The sequence below is a fragment of the Ursus maritimus genome, unplaced genomic scaffold, assembly GCF_017311325.1.
Source record: "Ursus maritimus isolate PB19 unplaced genomic scaffold, ASM1731132v1 scaffold_17, whole genome shotgun sequence".
NCBI classification, from domain to species: domain Eukaryota; kingdom Metazoa; phylum Chordata; class Mammalia; order Carnivora; family Ursidae; genus Ursus; species Ursus maritimus.
In genome coordinates, this window is record NW_024424119.1 from 37,624,550 (window position 1) to 37,642,546 (window position 17,997).

Below are 17,997 nucleotides of genomic sequence, written 5' to 3' on the forward strand. Positions count from 1 at the left end.
ATGTAAACAAATTGTACTGTGAGCTTTTACACATGGTTTTATATTATTAAACAATGCCCTAGACACTTTTAAAGTACTTTTTTCCCACTGTCGTTGGTGGTAGTCATAAATACATTTACAGGCACCATGTTACTAATGATGTATAGCTGTTTAAGTCTATTGGGGTAAGGGTGACTCCTGTGTACAATCGCTTTAGCATACAGTTGGAATAACTTATATATGAACAAACTCGTGTTTAATGAATGGAAAGCTACAGGTCAAGTGCTATAAATATGCTTCTCTATATACTATGAGAGTAACCAAACAGACTTCCACCAACAGCGATTTATAATTAAAAGGCAAGAATAACACCAGTGAAAACTATGGCTACTTGGACACTACACCCATGCGTTGCTAACAAAAAGTCTGTTCAGAAGTGTAGGGATTCTAGGGGCGCCTGGGTGGCTCAGTCGTTAGGTGTCTGCCTTCAGCTAGGGGCGTGATCCCAGGGTCCTGGGATTGAGCCCCGCATTGGGCTCCCTGCTCCGCTGGGAAGCCTGCTTCTTCCTCTCCCACTCCCCCTGCTTGTGTTCCCTCTCTCGCTGGCTGTCTCTCTCTCCATCAAATAAATAAATAAATAATCTTAAAAAAAGAAATATAGGGATTCTAGCCATTGGAACTTGCTCCTGCGTATCCAGCAGGGGCTTCATAACCCTGTGTAGCTGCTGGATTTCTCAATAGAATGGTGAATCAGAACTTCCGTTAATGAATTCTTACTATTACTAAATGTTGGTAATTCTTTGTAACTCATTTTATAGCTTCATCATAAGTAGCTCTTATTTCTTAATCTCAAGAAAAATGTGAGCCTCTGGAATTGTCTACGTTTTGTTTCTAAGAGCTGTAGAAAGGGAACTGAAGTGAGTACGAATTCTGTGTCCATGATATTAGAGATACCCCACTCTCTCATCTCTGTACATCATATTTAATTGGCTCCAAGCCATGTATCACCCGGGCTCTTAGTCATTATAAGGGCTCCCTTTCTTTTACCTTGCTCAGCCTGCCTGGTGAGGTCAAACCAGATTCTGATGGAGGGGATGCCGGGAGCCAGGGATCCCAGTGCTTACTCTGTGCTTACTCTCTGTTGACTGGCTTCATAGCCATTATAGGACCAGGGAAAAACTGGTCACGTGGCCTGCTTCTGGCAGACTCAGTGGTGTTCCCTTACAGCGCTCCATTCCCAGGACCGCTGACCTGCCCAGGGGACGCTCAGCCACGATGCCCAGGCCCAGCCTCTGCAAACATCTAATAACCACCATCTGCCATCTAGGGACCATGTAATGAAAACCCAAATCAAAAAGCCTCTCCCAAGCCTTCCTCACCTGGCTCTTTGTTTTAGGGAGTTTCAGCATGCCTTTCTTTTGAGCTGTTTTCATTTCCCTTATCAAAGCAGTAATGGCTCCCTCCCAGCCATTGACCAGAAACTCAAAACCTTTTTATTTCGGGGCACCTGGATGGCTCAGTCAGTTAAGCGTCCAGCTCTTGATCTCAGCTCAGGTCTTGATCTCATGTTGGGCTCCACGCGAGCCTACTAAAAAAGAAAAAAAAAACATTTTTTTATTTCACTCCACGGTATATTAGTACACTGGTGCAAATGGAGTGCATGATTTTAATACCATTTGGAGACCACTGCTGAGGATGATTGGGAATCATTAAACAGCTTCTAAGAAGAAGCATGACATAATCTTTTTTTAAAAAAACACTTTAAGATGGACTCGATATCGGGTGATCTTAAGAAATTATATAATGGAATTGCAGTCGCACAGCAAAATGTCCTTATGTTTTAGAGATTCATACTGAAATACTTATGGGTGAAATGTCATGATGTTCGTTATTTACTTTAAAATGCTTTGGTGAAAAATATATGGGAAATCTGGCAAACTGTTTAACATTTAAAGCTAGTTGAGTTACACTGGCATTCGTTATACGGTTTCCTCTGTTTTTCTGTATGTTTTCAAAAGCTTTTTATAGTAGAAAATGCCGAAATAAATCCCTCTGGTGGCTCTCTAGGGGTTGGGCCCGAGGGAAGCAGGAGCCAAGTTAGTGAGGAGGCAAAGGCAGTAATTGAGGTGACCACTGCTGAGGGGTGGGGCTAAAACCGAGGCACCGCGACACAGAGAAGGCTGTGGAAGGAAAGGTATCATCCAGTCTGTTCTCTTCCCTCATTCCCACAGTCCAAAGTGCTTCGCGAAAAATGGCTGCTGCAGGGTATCCCCGCCGGAACTGCCGAAGAGGAGGAAGCCAGGAGGCGGCAGTCTGAGGAGGATGAGTTCAGAGTCAAACAACTGGAAGATAACATCCAGAGGTAGGTGGTTCCCAGCGCCGGACCACCCTCTCTACCCCCTTACCCCCCCCCCCATCCCCCTGTGCTGGGGTCTTACAGTGCAGTAACCGTTACTGTCCTCTAGGGGGCCCCCCTCCCAGTGCCGGCCCCTTCTGCCAGAGCTTGGGAATTCTCTTCCTAAAAACAGAGTACATTGGTATTGTTTACACGTTTCCAAATAACCCCGAGTTATGACTCTGAGTACTAATTACTGTACTGGGCTGTCATTCGGTACAGTGATGTTTTCCTGGAGCAGTGAGGTGCTGGAAGCAGCTTGCCCCTTCACTAAATGCCCACCTTTTGAGTTCTCCCACCAGCTTTTGTCTTTTTCCTCCTGTGAGTCAAGCTGTTAGCTGTTATTGCTGCTGTAGTGGGTCTGTTTCCTACATTTGACCAACCTGAAGTGGGGAAACGGTAGCCAGGGGTCTTAGAACTATAGATGTGCCGAATGAGGGCACCACTGTGAGTTCCGTGCCTGCGCTCTAAAAATTAACTTGGCACTGTCTGCTTGCGCTGCTCAGAGGGTGAGTTGGGTTCCTTTATGGTTCTCAACCAGGTTCTGGATATTTCTGTCTAGGAGATAAGTGACCCTCCTGTGGCCAGTGGTTGGCCAGGTTCACAAAGGAGCAAAAACATAGGTTTCACTTGAAAATTGTAGTCATACCAGGTCCCAGTTCCCAGGACACCTAGTCAGAGATAGGCGATGGAAGGTAGTGATCAGAGATGCCTTAGAACCCAGTCTCCCCCTCCATCCCATCCCACCAAACCCCACCTCAAATCTCAGCCTCAAGAGCTCCATCTGTTTCTCCTGGGGGTGCAAGCTCATTTAGAATACAGAGGGTGAGGGCTACCTCACTACCCGCCTTTATACCCTAGCGTGAATGAGGACTGTGAGAGTCCCTGGGGGCTCCAGTAGTGTCACCAGAGGAAAAAGCACACTGGCCGTAAGCCCTAAAGGCCTGGGTCCCTGTTTGCTTGGGCCCTAATGTCCCTTGAAGGGTTCTCAAGAGCAGTTGAGCTAAATTCTGCTCATGGGGGAAATTCACTAAGAAAAAGTGTATACGTGATGTGCATGTGTGCACACACATACATGTGTGTGGATATGTATACATGTGTATATACACGTAAATATATGTGACTGTTACACGTGTGTATATACACACACTTTTTTTTTAGCATACAAAGGGTAAAGGCTTAACTATTACTAGCTAGTTTAGATGGACAGATAGATATATAGATCTGTATATTTCATTAGATGAAGAAAATCTTAGTCCCAGAAATACGGCATCAAGCCTGTGAAGACAAGTATCTTGAGAAAGTAGGAAAGGTCTTCCTGTTAGAAGCCCAGAAGGTAGAAGGTGCAGGGGGCAGGAGCAAGTCACTTGGAGTCTGAGCCTCGGGAGTTCCTCTCCTTGGAAGTGGCTCAGCTGGCTGCGTTTTAGACAAGGCGAGGGAGCCAAGGATTATTGGAAATATTGACGAGTCGGGGAGGAAAAGGCCACTCGGAGAAGCAGGTTGACAGGAAGTCTCAGCAGTGGCACCGTGCTGCTTTCCTCTTTAGGTGACAGATATAGTCCAGCAGCATCGCTTCGTCCTTACTCTTTTTAAAAGTTCCATCATTTTCCTGTCTCGTTCTCACTGGCTTTACATACTCGCCGCAGACAGGCCTGGTGCAAAGCAGAAGCCCCACAACTCTTTGTTGGATGAAGAACTGGGACCGGGCACGCCACATGTCAGGGGAGCCCTGCCTGGCAGACAAGGCCTGGAAGATTATTCTCCAGGCTAACTCGGCAAAGTCCTAGGAGCCAAGTGGCCTGAGCACAGGCTATTCACTACCTCAGATGTGAGGGGAGACAGTGTACGCACTGAAGGGTAGAAAATTTTGTTTAAAATCATTTTTCAAACACTGGATATCTTTTCTCACTGAGCCTGACCTGTTCACTCATTTCATCCATTAGGTGTTAGAGATGGAAGGAAGAAAGGATTCGGTCAATAGGATAAAATTAGTTCTGTGACCTTTTCTGGATTTTTTTTTTTTAATGGCCTTAGAAAATGTGGTCTTCCCACCAAATTGGCAGTTTCGCTGTGGCTTGCGTACAGATATGCCATTACCGTGGCCTCACAGGTGGTAACCCTTACCTGTGGGAGGAGCCATCGCATGGAGGGAGAGTCTTAAATCGAGACTCAGTTTTGGCTAAATTGACCCCCGGAGTGAGGTGTAAGAGTTAGGGGCTGGCTTATTGTTCTTGTGGGCATTACCATATTCAGAAAAATAAGGGAAATCTCTTTTTATCTGTTGAGTCAGCAGAATAAAGAGCTCCCTCATGTACGCAGGCAGTGTCTTGGAGCCCATCGAAGAGACAGATAGCCAGGCCGGAAGGAAAGAAATGATAGCAGCCTAAAATGGCGGGGATGCGCGTGCTTAGGCCTGGATTCAGGGGGCATTTCTTTCTGCCGAGGTCATGGCTCCGCTGGGCAGTGGCCGTTTGCTGCAGGATGAGCTGTGTTCCCTGGAGCTGCTTTTCTGTAGGAGCAGGGCTGCGGGTGGGCATTATTTCTTCCTCAGGGCCTCTGGAGGGAGGAGTTTCTTCCTACCCTGGAAGTGAGTTTCTGCTTCTCCTCATCTTACCTGCAACTTCTCTATTGGAACAGTTAGCGTCTTTAAGTTCCAGTGCCAAGGGAAGAAAGGAGCTTTCCTGCCTCTTCCCTTGAAGGACACTGAGCCACCTAAGCCACTTTCCTTAGTCAGGCATGGTTTAGTTCGCTCTCACGGTCCTATAACCACTTGAACAGCCCTAAAGGCTCATTGGAAGCACGGGCGTCCTGCAGTCTTACAGCCTGCGTGGATGGGCCATTCTGGCTCTGCTCATTTTGGCTGAGCTCAGCTAAGTGACTCCAAGACTTAGGTTGGACAAGTCTGCCCTTTCTTCCCGCTGCACTAATGAGTTAACCATGACTCTTTCCTTTTATGACAATGGCAGAGGAGCAAGAGGACTGAGAGGAAACAGAATTGCCCGTAAGCCATTAGCTACAGCAAGACATGTCCAGCCCAAAAACCAAGGCAGGGAGACAATCCACCTTTAGTAGAGGGAACTTCAGAATTGTGTGGCACGGGGCACAGATACAGGAAAGGGGGAGAACAGGGGCTACTAATTCACTCTTCCAGAAGTGTGATCGTTCAAGAGAAAACTGCAAGCATTAGGGAAAGTATAGAAAAGCGAATTCACGAGGAGGAAGAGGAGCTAAAACAACTTGAGAATTCAGCGGGACAGGAAGAAGAGAATGAGAGAAAACAGGAATGGCTTTGAGATCAAATTCAGAACCTGATCTTATGCAATAGGAGTCCCAGAAATTGGCTACAGATCAAATGCAGAAGAACCATTAAATAAAGGAATTCTAAAGGAGTCTTGCTTGGTTTGAAGCAGAATATCAATCTTTAGATCTTTAGATTTGAATCCACTAATCTAAGTCACTCCTGAGTAGTAAAATAAATTCTCCTAAAGAGATGTGCATGGGTGCCTGGGTCGCCCAGTTGGTTAAGCGTCCGACTCTTGATTTCAGCTCAGGTCATGATCTCAGGGTTGTGAAATCGAACCGCGTGTCGGCCTCCACGTTTTGTGTGGAGCCTGCTTAAGATTCTCTCTCTCCCTCTCCCTCTGTCCCACCCCACCCCACTCATTCTCTCTCTCTCTCTCTCTCAAAAATCTAAAAAAAAAAAGGATATGCAAACTGTTTTCATACCATAAAGTGTATTAGGACAGTTGTGCCCTGAAGGTATTTTAGTCCCTCCTAGTGAAACAAGAGTAGCTTGAAGAACCTGAAGGAGCAATAGAGAATAGTAATCAAAGAGCAGAGAGAATGTGTACAAGGAAAGACTGAAGGAAAGGGAAATCTGTGTCGTTTAAGTTTGGAAAAAGAAAGGGTGATAGCACCCTAACTCGGAACCTCAGTGTAGGTAGGATTTAGCCTGTGTTTTAATTCTTTATGTCTGAATATTGAATTAATATCAATTAATATTAATTAATTCTTGAAGTCCAAATATAATAAAGACTTCAAATAAAGCACAAGAATTTGCACTTAAACATGTCTCTTTCCCTAGATATGTTCAGGAAGAAAGAACATGAGCATCTTTCCATTTCTGAGTCTAAAATTCTTTATAGTGCCAGGAGTCAGACAACAAATTCCAGGGGTCCAGACAGGTTTTTTACCAAAGTGTTATTTGTAAATTGGTGGTTGTTTGGAACTAAGAACGTTGTCTCTTATCCAAGACTGTTATACGTGGCGCTTAGATTTTGAGGGCAGCACATAAGGAGGGACGGAGGAAGGACAAAGGAACTAGACTATTAAGTCCTCGGCATTACAACCGCCTGGGAAGCTTTTTTTAAAAATATAGATTCCCAGGACTTATTCTAGAAAATTTGGATTCAGTGACCCACATGAGGAGCCCGAGAATTGATTTTTTTCAGAGCGCTCCTGATTATCTGTGCAAATCACAGTCAGGTTCAAGAAAGATTGCTGTAAATGGAAAAAGAATAGACCACAAATAAAATGTAATTAACTAAGAGCACAATAGCACTGCCGTGATTACATCACAGCAGTGGGAAAGGAAGGAGAGGACTGGTCCCTACAGTGGATAAACAGATGGTCATTTTTTTTTTTTTTTTGTACAACTTTTCCCTGGGCAATGTCAGGATAGCCCAGTCTATTGGTTATATTCTTGGCTCTCTAGAAAGGAAAAGTAAAACAGGCTAAATATGGTCAGCATTGTTGAAAGCAAAATCTGTACAAAGATCTCTCTCTTTCTTTTAATTTCAAATGTCACATCTTCTGTATGCTTTATTTCCTGTTGGAGTACCATATTGAGAAAGCCCAAAGGATTGTTTCTGCTTGGGCCCATGGTCAACCACTGTCCATGTTGTCACTGTGTGTGATGGGTCCCAGGGACCACGTGTGGAGTCACATTTATACTCTTGGAGACTTCTGGCAATTAGATCCATGCTAGCCTTGTCAACTTCACATCTGCTCCAGTCAGCAAGGCTTGCTGCTTGCCCTATGATTTTCCCACTTAAGATTCTCTTTCTAATTTCATCAGGTTTTATTCATACGTTTGAAATACAGTGTTCTAGTGCTCACTTCGGCAGTGCATACACTGAAAGTGGAATGATCCAGAGAAGGTTAGCATGGCCCTGGCACAAGGATGACACGCAAATTCATGAAGCTTTGAAATATAGTGTTCTTAACTTTCTCTGACTAGTGAGAAATATGGGAGAAATGTTAATTCTAGCTCTGTTGTTGACTTAATTCTAGCTCTGTTGTTGACTTGCTGTGTGACTCTGGGCAAGGCTCTCACTCCCTCTGGTCTCGGTTTCCTCATCTTCCTAGCGAGGAGTCTCTCAGAATCCTCCAGCTCTGGTATTCTAAGAGTCTCGAATTTGGGAAATTGAATAGAGATCCTTTTCTTTTCTTTTCTTTTTTTAAAGATTTTATTTATTTATTTGACAGAGATAGAGACAGCCAGCGAGAGAGGGAACACAAGCAGGGGGAGTGGGAGAGGAAGAAGCAGGCTCATAGCAGAGGAGCCTGATGTGGGGCTTGATCCCATAACGCAGGGATCACGCCCTGAGCCGAAGGCAGATGCTTAACTGCTGTGCCACCCAGGTGCCCCTAGAGATCCCTTTTCTGAGCGAATATACCTGTGCCGAGAAATGCTACTGTTGTAAGAGGAAGTGCTTTTGGAGACAGGCCAGAATTGGGGAAAGAGGTGAAGTTCTCAGGAGACAAAAGCCCCATGTGTGAATCACTGACTCATCACCTCAATGACTAATTCATCTGATCAGCTGTCAGTTCTAAAAGATGGCCCATCAAATATTGGCTGGATAAAATATTGAAGTCCCAGCTGCTAACCCAGAGAGGGGCGTTGCAGCTTTTCCAAAAGAAAGTTCAAGATGTAAGTGGACTGGCTCATTTCTGCTTCTGAATTAAGATTCTTGGAGTGCTTCCGTTGGTCTCTGATGGATACCAGAATGCACTTAGTTTTCCACATTCTTAAGAAGCTCAAAGCAGAGGACTGGAGACATTAGGCAGAAGCATGTGTGTGTTATATGATGGGATTTTGGCAACCAGCAGGATGACAGCCAGCCACAAATAACTGTTCTAGAAAAGGCAACCACAGAAATGTTCATTGGAATCACAAAGGACACTTGCTTGGAATTCATTCTGGCCTTCATACTTGCTATTTTTGAGTCCATGATGCACTGTTCTTCCGAAACAGGGTACGGAGCCGTCCACATCTATGCACTTCCAGCCCTCAGCCCCGCCCCGCCCCACACAGCCACATCCGGCAATCCAGCCCCGTTCTCCCCATTCTCTGTGTTATACTATAAACCATATAATGATAGAGTGGCATCGCTATACCGTCTAATATTCATTGGTCTCTTACTTACTTCTGGGTCCCTACCTTTTTGGCCTCCACTTAATTCATTAATTTTCTTGTTTTTATCCTCATAATACTCCCATGAAGCAGGGGTGATGACGATGATGCCCATAATACAGTTGGGAGAACTGAGGCTTAGAAGATAAAGTAACTTGTTGCCCCAAACGACCCCATTAATAAGTGGAAAAGTGGGGGGCTGTCTCCATTGGTAGGTAGAGCATGTGACTCTTGATCTCAGGGTCATGAGTTCAAGCACCATGTTGGAGTAGACCTTACTTTAAAACAACAACAACAACAAGAGTGTAAAAGGGATATTTCAACTGGGCTCCGTCTAACTCCAAAGCTCGTTCTCAAAAATCTGAACAAAAGTTATTTTAGGGGCGCTTGGGTGGCTCAGTTGTTAAATGTCTGCCTTTGGCTCAGGGCGTGATCCCAGAGTCCTGGGATCGAGCCCCGCATCGATCTCCTCCGCTGGGAGCCTGCTTCTTCCTCTCCCACTCCCCTTGCTTCTGTTCCCTCTCTCGCTGGCTGTCTCTCTGTCAAATTTAAAAAAAAAAATCTAAAAAAATTTTTTTAAAGTTATTTTAAGTTCAAAATTTTTGAGACATGTGATGTCTTTGTCACACTGAAATCACACTGAAATTCACCTCATGATGACAGGTGGATACTCCCCCCTCCTTAGCCCCCCACTGTCTCCTCAGGAAGCAGTGTAGCAAATGTGCCCAGACCCCAGAGGGGCTGGGCTTGGCGCCATTGAGAGTGGTCACGTGGCTCCAGAGGCTGCCCCTTCAGGTTCTGCCTGGAAGTGCAGGCTCCGGTTTAGGCTTGGTTCCTTCGTCTCTTTCTGAGCCCTTCACTCCTGAGTGCTCTTTCTTGGCTTTATGGAGCCCAAGTCTCTGCTGCAAACAGTACGTAATGATGGAAGAAGCCCCCGGCATACTGATGAGGAACCTGACCTTGGAGTCTGACTCGGTTTGAGCCCTAGTTCTGCATTTGCAAGTTGTTCCATCTTAGACACAATGTAACTATCCGGACTTGAGCCGGGTACCCTGGCAATAGCGATGTCCATCTTGAAGAGTTGTTGTGCAGATCATATGCTTTGGTGAAGTGCCAAGTATAGTAGGTTGTCAGTAGGTAAGAGTAGTGCTTTTGTTGTTGCTTTCTCCTCCGTGCTTCTAGAACAGGGTTTCTCAATAGCGGCACTATTGACATTTGGGCTGGAGAATTATTTGTTGTGGGGGGCTGTCCTGCATGTTGCAGGATCTTTAGCAGAGTCCCTGGCCTCTACCCAGGAGATGCCGATAATGCCCTCACACCCCCAGTCTGACAATCAGAAACGTCTTGAAGCATTGCTGAATGTTCCCTGGGGCCAAAATAGCCCCCAGCCGAGAAACATGACGCTAAAGCCTGGAATTACAGGTGTTGATACTAAGATAAAATCACCCCATCAAGTAACTACAGAACCCAGAAGCCTAAAAAGATGCATGTGGCACAAAAACAAGAGAGAACACATGCCGGCATGGATATGGAGAAAAGGGAACCCTTGTGCACTGTTGGTGGGATTGTAAATTGGTAGAAAACAGTATGGAGGTTACTTAGGAAATTAAAAATAGAACTACCAAATGTCCAGTGGTTCCACTTCTGGGAATATATCCAAAGGATATGAAAACACTAACTCAAAAAGGTATCACACCGGGGTGCCTGGGTGGCTCAGTCGGTTAAGCATCCGACTCTTGATTTTGGCTCAGATCATGATCTCAGGGCTGTGAGATCGAGCCCCACATTGGGCTCCATGCTGGGCATGGAGCCTGCTTAAGATTCTCCCTCTTCCTCTCCCTCTGCCCGTCCCGACCCCCTAACCTGTTTGTGTTCACAAGCACTCCCTTTCTCTTAAAAAAAGATATCTGTACCCCCATGTTCATAGCAGCACTATTTATAATAGCCGGACATGGAAACAACCTAAGAGTCCATCGATGGATGAATAGGTAAAGAAGATGTGATAAACATATATGGAATATGATTCCACAATGGAATACTATTCAGCCATAAAAAATGAAGAAATCCTACCCTTTGTGACAACATAGGTAGACCTTGAGGACATTATGCTAAGTGAAATAAGTCAGAGAAAGACAAATGCTGTATGATCTCACTTATATGTGGAATCTTAAACAAGCAAACAAAAAACAGCCAAAACAAAAAAACCCCAAAACTTGTCGGAAAAGAGATTAGGCTTGTGGTTCTCAGAGGCAGAGGGTGGGGAAGAAGGGGAAGTGGGAGGAGGGTGGTGCAAAGGGACAAACTTGCAGTAAATAAGCACTGGGATGTGGTGTAGACATGATGCCCACAGCTGATACTGCTGGCGGATATACAGGGAAGTTGTTAGGAGAGTAGATCCCGAGAGTTCTCATCACAAGGAGAAATATTTTTCCTTTTTTTCTTCTTTCTCTTCTATCGTTTGAGAAGATGGACATTAGCAGAAACTTTTGGGAGGATCATTTCACAATATATGTAAACCAACCATCCTGCGGTACACCTGAGGCTCATACAGTGACATATGTCAATTATTTCTCAATAAAACTGGGGGGAAAGATTTATGAAGATAACGCTCATGATTTTCAGTGCAGGGCTTGTAGTATAAGGCTTCTCTCAAGCACTGAACCATGAAAGTCAGTTCTGAGTTAAAAAGAAATGATGGCCTTTTTCTTCTTTCTTTCTTTCTTTCTTTCTTTCTTTCTTTCTTTCTCTCTCTTTCTCTCTTTCTTTCTCTCTCTCTCTCTTTCTCTCTCTCTTTCTTTTCTTTTCTTTTCTTTTCTTTTCTTTTCTTTTCTTTTCTTTTCTTTTCTTTTCTTTTCTTTCTTTTCATCCAGGGCTGCACTGATTTTGCAAAAGCAGTGATTTTATGACAGCTCATAAAACCGCAGAATCCTAGAGTACACCTAACGGAGGTGTAATCTGGATCAACTCCTGTCTGACACTTGAATTTGCAATGAACCCAGTGAGTGGGAGCCCATACAGAGTCTCTCCCCGAGGCTGAAAATGACAGGGACCTCACTCCCTCACAGAGTAACTCCCAAGTCCACATTGGAACAACCCTCACTCTTACAGAGGATCCTTTGGGGTGAAAGTGATGTTCCCTGCAGTTTCCACCGGTTCTCTGGTCCCTGCTCTCTGGGACCACATAGAAAAGGCCCTCTTCATAGACTCTGAAATGTGAATGCTTATGGTTTGTGGTCCATTCTGGAAGCTGGGACAGGTCAGGGAGGAAACACTGTCCTCTTGCATTCAGCATATCAGCATCGCCTGTGTGTGTCTTAGTGGCAGTGGTGGAAACACCTACTTCCAGGAGCCTGCTATGAGATCCCAAGCGTCTTGCCTTCTTCGGGTTTTGTGGGCTCCATCATAATTGCCTCATTATTGGTCAGGTAAACTGGGTTTAAAGTATCCATAATTACGAATATAATGGAAGAATTTTGTCCACACACTGAGACCACATAAGAGACACATTTGGGGAACGCTTGCATTTTCCAGCCCTTAGAACAATTGCTATAATTGTAGAAATTGTGCAAATTCAACTGTCTTGTGAGCTGGCCCCAGGCTTTTTGGCCTATGAATGTCATGCCTCAGGTCTCCCCTCTACAAAAAGTTTCCCCTCTGAAAATCATATTTTTCTGCCCCCATAGCCGGTAATATGGTCACTTGTAACCTCCCTATATTCTTGATGAAACAAAGACATCAAGTGTCCCATTGATATTTTCCTCCACAGTTTTCACCAGTCGTGCATGGTGAGGGCAGTGGATGGTCTCTCGGATCCTTTTCAGCAAGGACAGTCTGTGATCTTACACCCTGGAGTCATGACCGTGGAGTCTGGGGGCTGTGGCCTGGCGGCGCTGGGGGGACAGGCAGGCTCTGACCAGGGTGGGAAGCAGATGTGTGTAGGCAGGCCAGTTTGATACTCCACAGCTGGGGCCTGGAGCCAAGTCAATCTCCTAGGCACACCCCCCCTTTGTAGCCCCCTCTATTCATGTCTGAGGCCCCAGAGAAGAGTTCAGTGGGACCAGAGGCTGCTTGACACTTGTCATGGCAAGTCCTGTATCCGCTGGCCCTGCCAGTTTCTCCTTTCCTCACTCTACACTCAAGCTCGCCACTGCAGCAGTGGGAGATCAGTGCACAGACCCGCTCCCGTTCTAAGGTTCCAGTTCCCTAGCAAACCCATGCCAGGATCCGCAAGGAAACATCCCCCTTCTTTCTCCCACCCTGAAAGCAACTTCTGCCGTCAGGGACTCTTTGGCTCTCTTCCCCACGGTGTACGCAGCAGCAGTGGGGACTTTAGGGCAGGGGAGAGGGGAGGGGTGCACAGTCCTAGGGGAGTTATAGGTTGGGGCACATCTATGAGGAGGGATTTGCCGACATCCTCCTTCCTGTCCCTTTTTTGAGAACCTATGTTTAGCCCATTTGGAGCACATGTGCAGTTATATTTGCAAAATGAATAATTCAGGTTTACTGTGCTCGTGGATTCTTTTTTTTTATGGAAGTATGGTTGATACACATGTCACATTAGTTTCAGGGGTACAACATGGTGATTCAGCTTCTCGATGCCTTATGCTCTGCTCACCTCAAGTGTAGCTGCCGTCTGTCACCATACAGCACTATGACAGCTCCGTTGACTATATTCCTTGTGCTGTGCCTTTTGTGTTCACGACTTAGTCTTTCCAAAGCTGGGAGCCTGTGTCTCCTACGCCCCTTCGCCCGTTTTTCCCATCCCCCTCCCACCCCTTCCCTCTGGCCACCATCACTTTGTTCTCTGTATTGAGGGGTCTGCTTCTGCTCTTTGTTTGTATTGTGCTCTTGGATTCTATGTCAGGAATTTGAGCAGAGAACAGTGGGGATGACTTGTCTCTGCTCCACACACGTGCCTCAGCTGGGAAGACGCAAATGGGTGGGGTGACTCAGGGAGCTGCACGCTGAAATCACGCAGAGACTTCTTCACTTGCATGTCTAGGGACTGAGCTAGAGTGACTCAAAGGCTGGGACTCATGTCCAAGGTCCCTCCCCAGGCTCGGCCTTCTCAGCACACGGCAGCTGGGCTCTGACAGGGAGCACCCCAAGGGGGAGTGTCCAGGGAGCAAGCATGGCAGGGGACCCAGCTGGAAGCTGCAAGACATCTTCTGTCTTGGCTCCTCGGAAGTCACATAGCATCACCTTTGCCGTATCTTCCTGGTTTCACCTGAGCCACTAAGACCACCTCAGACTCAAGGAGAGGGAGATTAGACTCTACTTCTTCTTCCTTTTTTTTTTTTTAAGAGAACATTCTTCAACTAACATCTTTCATGAAGATAGAAGTGTTTTCTTTTTTTATATTCTTTATTTATATTCCATTTTGTTAACATATAGTGTACTATTAGTTTCAGGGGTAGAATTTAGTGATTCATCATTTGCATATAACACCCAGTGCTCATTACATCAAGTGCCCATCACCCAGTTATCCCTTCCCACCACCTGCCTCCCCTCCAGCAACCCTGTTTGTTTCCTAGAGTTCAGTGTCTCTTATGGTTTGTCCCCTCTCTGTTTTCATCTTATTTATTTTTCCTTTCCTTCCCCTATGTTCATCTGTTTTGTTTCTTAAATTCCACATATGAGTGAAGTCATATGGTATTTGTCCTCCTCTGACTGACTTATTTCACTTAGCGTAATACCCTCTAGTTCCATCCATGTTGTTGCAAATGGCAAGATTTCATTAGACTCTACTTCTTGATGGCAGTGGGCCACCACTTGGAAAGACACAGGGTGAATTCCAGCCTGCTTTGCTCCCTCAGCCGGTGTCCTTGGGCAGAAACAAGCTGTATGACCATGTACAGTGGCCCTGCCCTCTTCTTGGTCTGCACACAACTCCTTGTTGGTCATCAAGGTATTCCCAGTCTCCCCCATTCTCTCATGATCTTGGATAAGTCCAGACGAGATGGACATGAAGCTTTTTATAGGCAGCTGGGGAACACAGAATTATACATGGGAACCATCAATTGCACAATGGTGGGAAAGGTCTGATCATGGAAGTTCAAAAAGGGTCTAGAGGAGCATATGAGGGGAGGGGCACTTCACGCTCAGGTTAGGGAGTGCAGGTAAGACTTCCTGGAGAAGGAGATATGTGGGGAGGAATGCTTTTCAGCTGTTAGATAAGTAGGTTCTCTCTTTTTCCATTCCATTCCATTCCATTCCATTCCATTCCATTCCATTCCATTGGTTCTTAGCTGGGATGTAAATTCTATGAGAAGAGGACTTATTGGTTGCCCCGTGTTAGTTTTCTGAGGCTGCTGTAACACATTACCACCAACTTGGTGGCTTAAGACAACGGAAAGTTATTTGCTCAAGTTCTAAAGGCCAGAAGTCCAAAATCAAGCTGTCTTCGGGGCTTTGCTCCCTATAAAAGCTCTAGGGGAGGGTCCTTCCTTGCCTCGTTCAGCTTCTGTAGGCTCCAGGTGAGCCTTGGCTTGTGGCTGCGTCCCTCCCGTCCCTGCCTCTGTCTTCATCTGGCCTTGTCTGCTCCCTATGTTTTCTCCTCTTTTGTCTCTTATAAGAACACTTGTCATTATAGGGTCCATCCAGAAGTATGAGATGAGCGCATCTCAAAATCCTTAAATTAATTGCATCTGCAGTGACCCTTTTTTCCAGATAAGGTCACATTCTCAGATTCCAGGGGCTACGGTGTGGACATATCCTTCTGGGGGGCACCATTCAACACACTACACCCACTGTGTGCATCCCAAGTGCCTAGAATACTGCAGGATGCCTAGCAGGTTGCTCAATAAATATTTTTCAATTGAGTTGATCTGCACCAGCCTTAAATCATCCATAGGATTGTCATGTGATTCAAAACCAACATTTCCATGTTGAGACGGTATAGAGCCATGGTTTGGGGCACAAGCATCAACATTACGCTTGCTGGGTTCAAGTTCTTGAACCTCCTCCCCTTGCTGCCTGTGAAATCTTAGGCAAGTTCCTCTAGCTTCTCTCTACTTCAGTTTCCTCTTCTACAAAAATGAGATAATAATAATGAGATGAACGTTCTTGGGTAGTGGTGGTGGTTAAATTAATATATGCAGAGTGCTTAGAAGGATCTAGGACTTGGTACCCAGTAGACTCTAGCCTTTATTATAAAAATGAAACAGTGATGTGACAGTGTACCATATGTAAATAATCCCAATTGTTTGATTTTGCCAGATCCCCTCTCCACTTTCAGAAACAGCTGAGAGTGATGCCACTCCCCTAAGCTTAGCTGATTCAGAGGTCAGCTGCCACCGACATAGGAATCCAGTGGTGATTGGAAGCACCAGCTCTCCCTGCTGACAGGTCCAGGGCAGTGGAGAGAAGGGGGGCTGCGAGCACAACCCTGAAAGTGGAGTGACTGTTGCCTTACAAGCGTGAGAAGCAGCTTCTGTCCCCAGGGCAGCTGCCCGCCTCCTGCCTCTCGAATACCCTCCTGCCCTGTGATCAGCTCCTGCCTATTACCCTGAGGCCCTCAGCAGGAATTCCAGGGCTGCTCAGCCTGCCTAGGAGCTGTCAGCTACAGTGGAGGATGATAAAAACAACTCCAAGGGCAGAAGAAGTAGGACAATATGATAGATGGATTTGAGAAGAATCCAGATCAGTTGTGGGGCAGACTAGGGTGAGAGGCAGGAGTTATCTCAGCAGGTTATTAAAAATAAATAAATGAAAGGTACTTTGTGCTTTCCAGTTGCTAATTTTTAAAAAATCGGGGCACCAGGGTGCTGCAGTCCAATCAGTGTCTGACTCTTGGTTTCGGCTCAGGTCAAGATCTCGTGGTTGTGAGATCGAGCCCCGTGTCAGGCTCCGCACTCAGTGGGGAGTCTGCTTGAGATTCTCTCCCTCTCCCTCTGCCCCTCCCACTCATGCATACCCGTGGTGTCTGTCTCCAAAATAAATAAATAAATCTTTAAAAAGAAAAAAATCATCTAGTTGTCTGAGTGATGCCCTCCTCAGGTCCTTAGGAGACTTGCTTTGTTAGAGAAAAATGGCTAAACCCAGTGTTGTTCAAAGTATGGTCCATGGGCTGTGTCTTGTCAGACAACTGTTCATTACCAGTCTATGACAAGATAACGACAGAAATTGCCAGTTTGGAAACTTTAATAGCAATTTGACATTGCCATGGCAACAGGGCGGGTGACCGGTGGACCTGTCTCACCACACAGACCGGTTTGGGTGTTGCCTCAGTCCCGTGGTGAGTGGCAGGCACCATGAGCCGGGTGCGAGTACTGGTGTGTGAGGGGTCGGGGGTAAAACCCTAGTCCCTGACCACAGAGAGGCTGAGAAGTTCTGCCCCAACCCAGATGGCAGAGAGATGATGAGCCTCCAAACCACGCGTTTGCCTCAATATTTAAATATTGCCCGTGCTATCTTTGTGCATCGTTTATCTTTCGATTTTGAGAAGAACTTGGAAAGTCCTTAGAATAGCCCCTCCCGACACTTCTCACCTTAAAGGGGAAGAACTTGAGGCCAGGGCAGACCACAGGGCTCTCAGAATGACCCAGCCCGCTGGTGACCTGGAACTACGCCCAGGTCCCCGGGGCTCTTTCAGAGCTGCCGCTCCTCTCCCGTAGCTAATGCAAAAGCAAATTTCAGCCCCTAACAAGGAGTCACAAAGTCCAGATTAACACCCCAGAGTGATATGGTTTTCTCGGGTGCAGCCGGTTGACAAACACAACTCAGGCCTTCCGTACAGGGTCATCGGCTGTGCTGTGGTCTGCTCTGTTAAAGCAAAGGACGGGAATCTAAGACACTGACCTTTTAATATTAGCCACACAGATGTCTTGGTTTGTGATCTTGAGAAAATCAGTTAATGTCCCAGCTGATCCTGTAAGTAGGAACAACAATAAGATTTGCTTTCCTTGGGGACATCCTAGGATTTTTTGTCAGGCTATTAAAAGAGGCCTGGAGAGATGGTTTGGTCTGGGAAGGCAAAAGTAAAACTTGGCTCTTGATTCTGTAAGATTCTCCATGGTTTAAAAAAATCATGTGGAGCCGGGGGGAGACCCTTAGCAATTGGCTTGTTCAGCCCTCTGCCCTCAAGTAGGACTGCACTTACACCATTCCTAAGTGATGCACGTTTCTCCTATTTTTCAAGAAGGGAAAGGAGGTTGTACAGTTAAGTGGCTTTTCTTCTGGCCAGTGCTGCCATGGTCACGATAATATT

The 17,997-nt window shown here is 45.9% G+C and overlaps 1 protein-coding gene and 1 non-coding gene across 2 annotated transcripts in view; both read left to right on the forward strand.

The window, feature by feature from the left end:
- Positions 1 to 17,997, forward strand: part of LOC103678562 (paralemmin-2) — a 69,120-nt gene that overhangs the window by 10,377 nt on the left and 40,746 nt on the right. The window contains exon 3 of the mRNA XM_040631341.1: positions 2,211 to 2,341. Within this exon, the coding sequence (XP_040487275.1) occupies positions 2,211 to 2,341 (131 nt within the window). The remainder of the gene's footprint in view (positions 1 to 2,210; positions 2,342 to 17,997) is intronic.
- Positions 7,487 to 7,591, forward strand: LOC121103180. Its single transcript, XR_005835338.1, has one exon. It is a non-coding gene; the product is annotated as a U6 spliceosomal RNA (small nuclear RNA).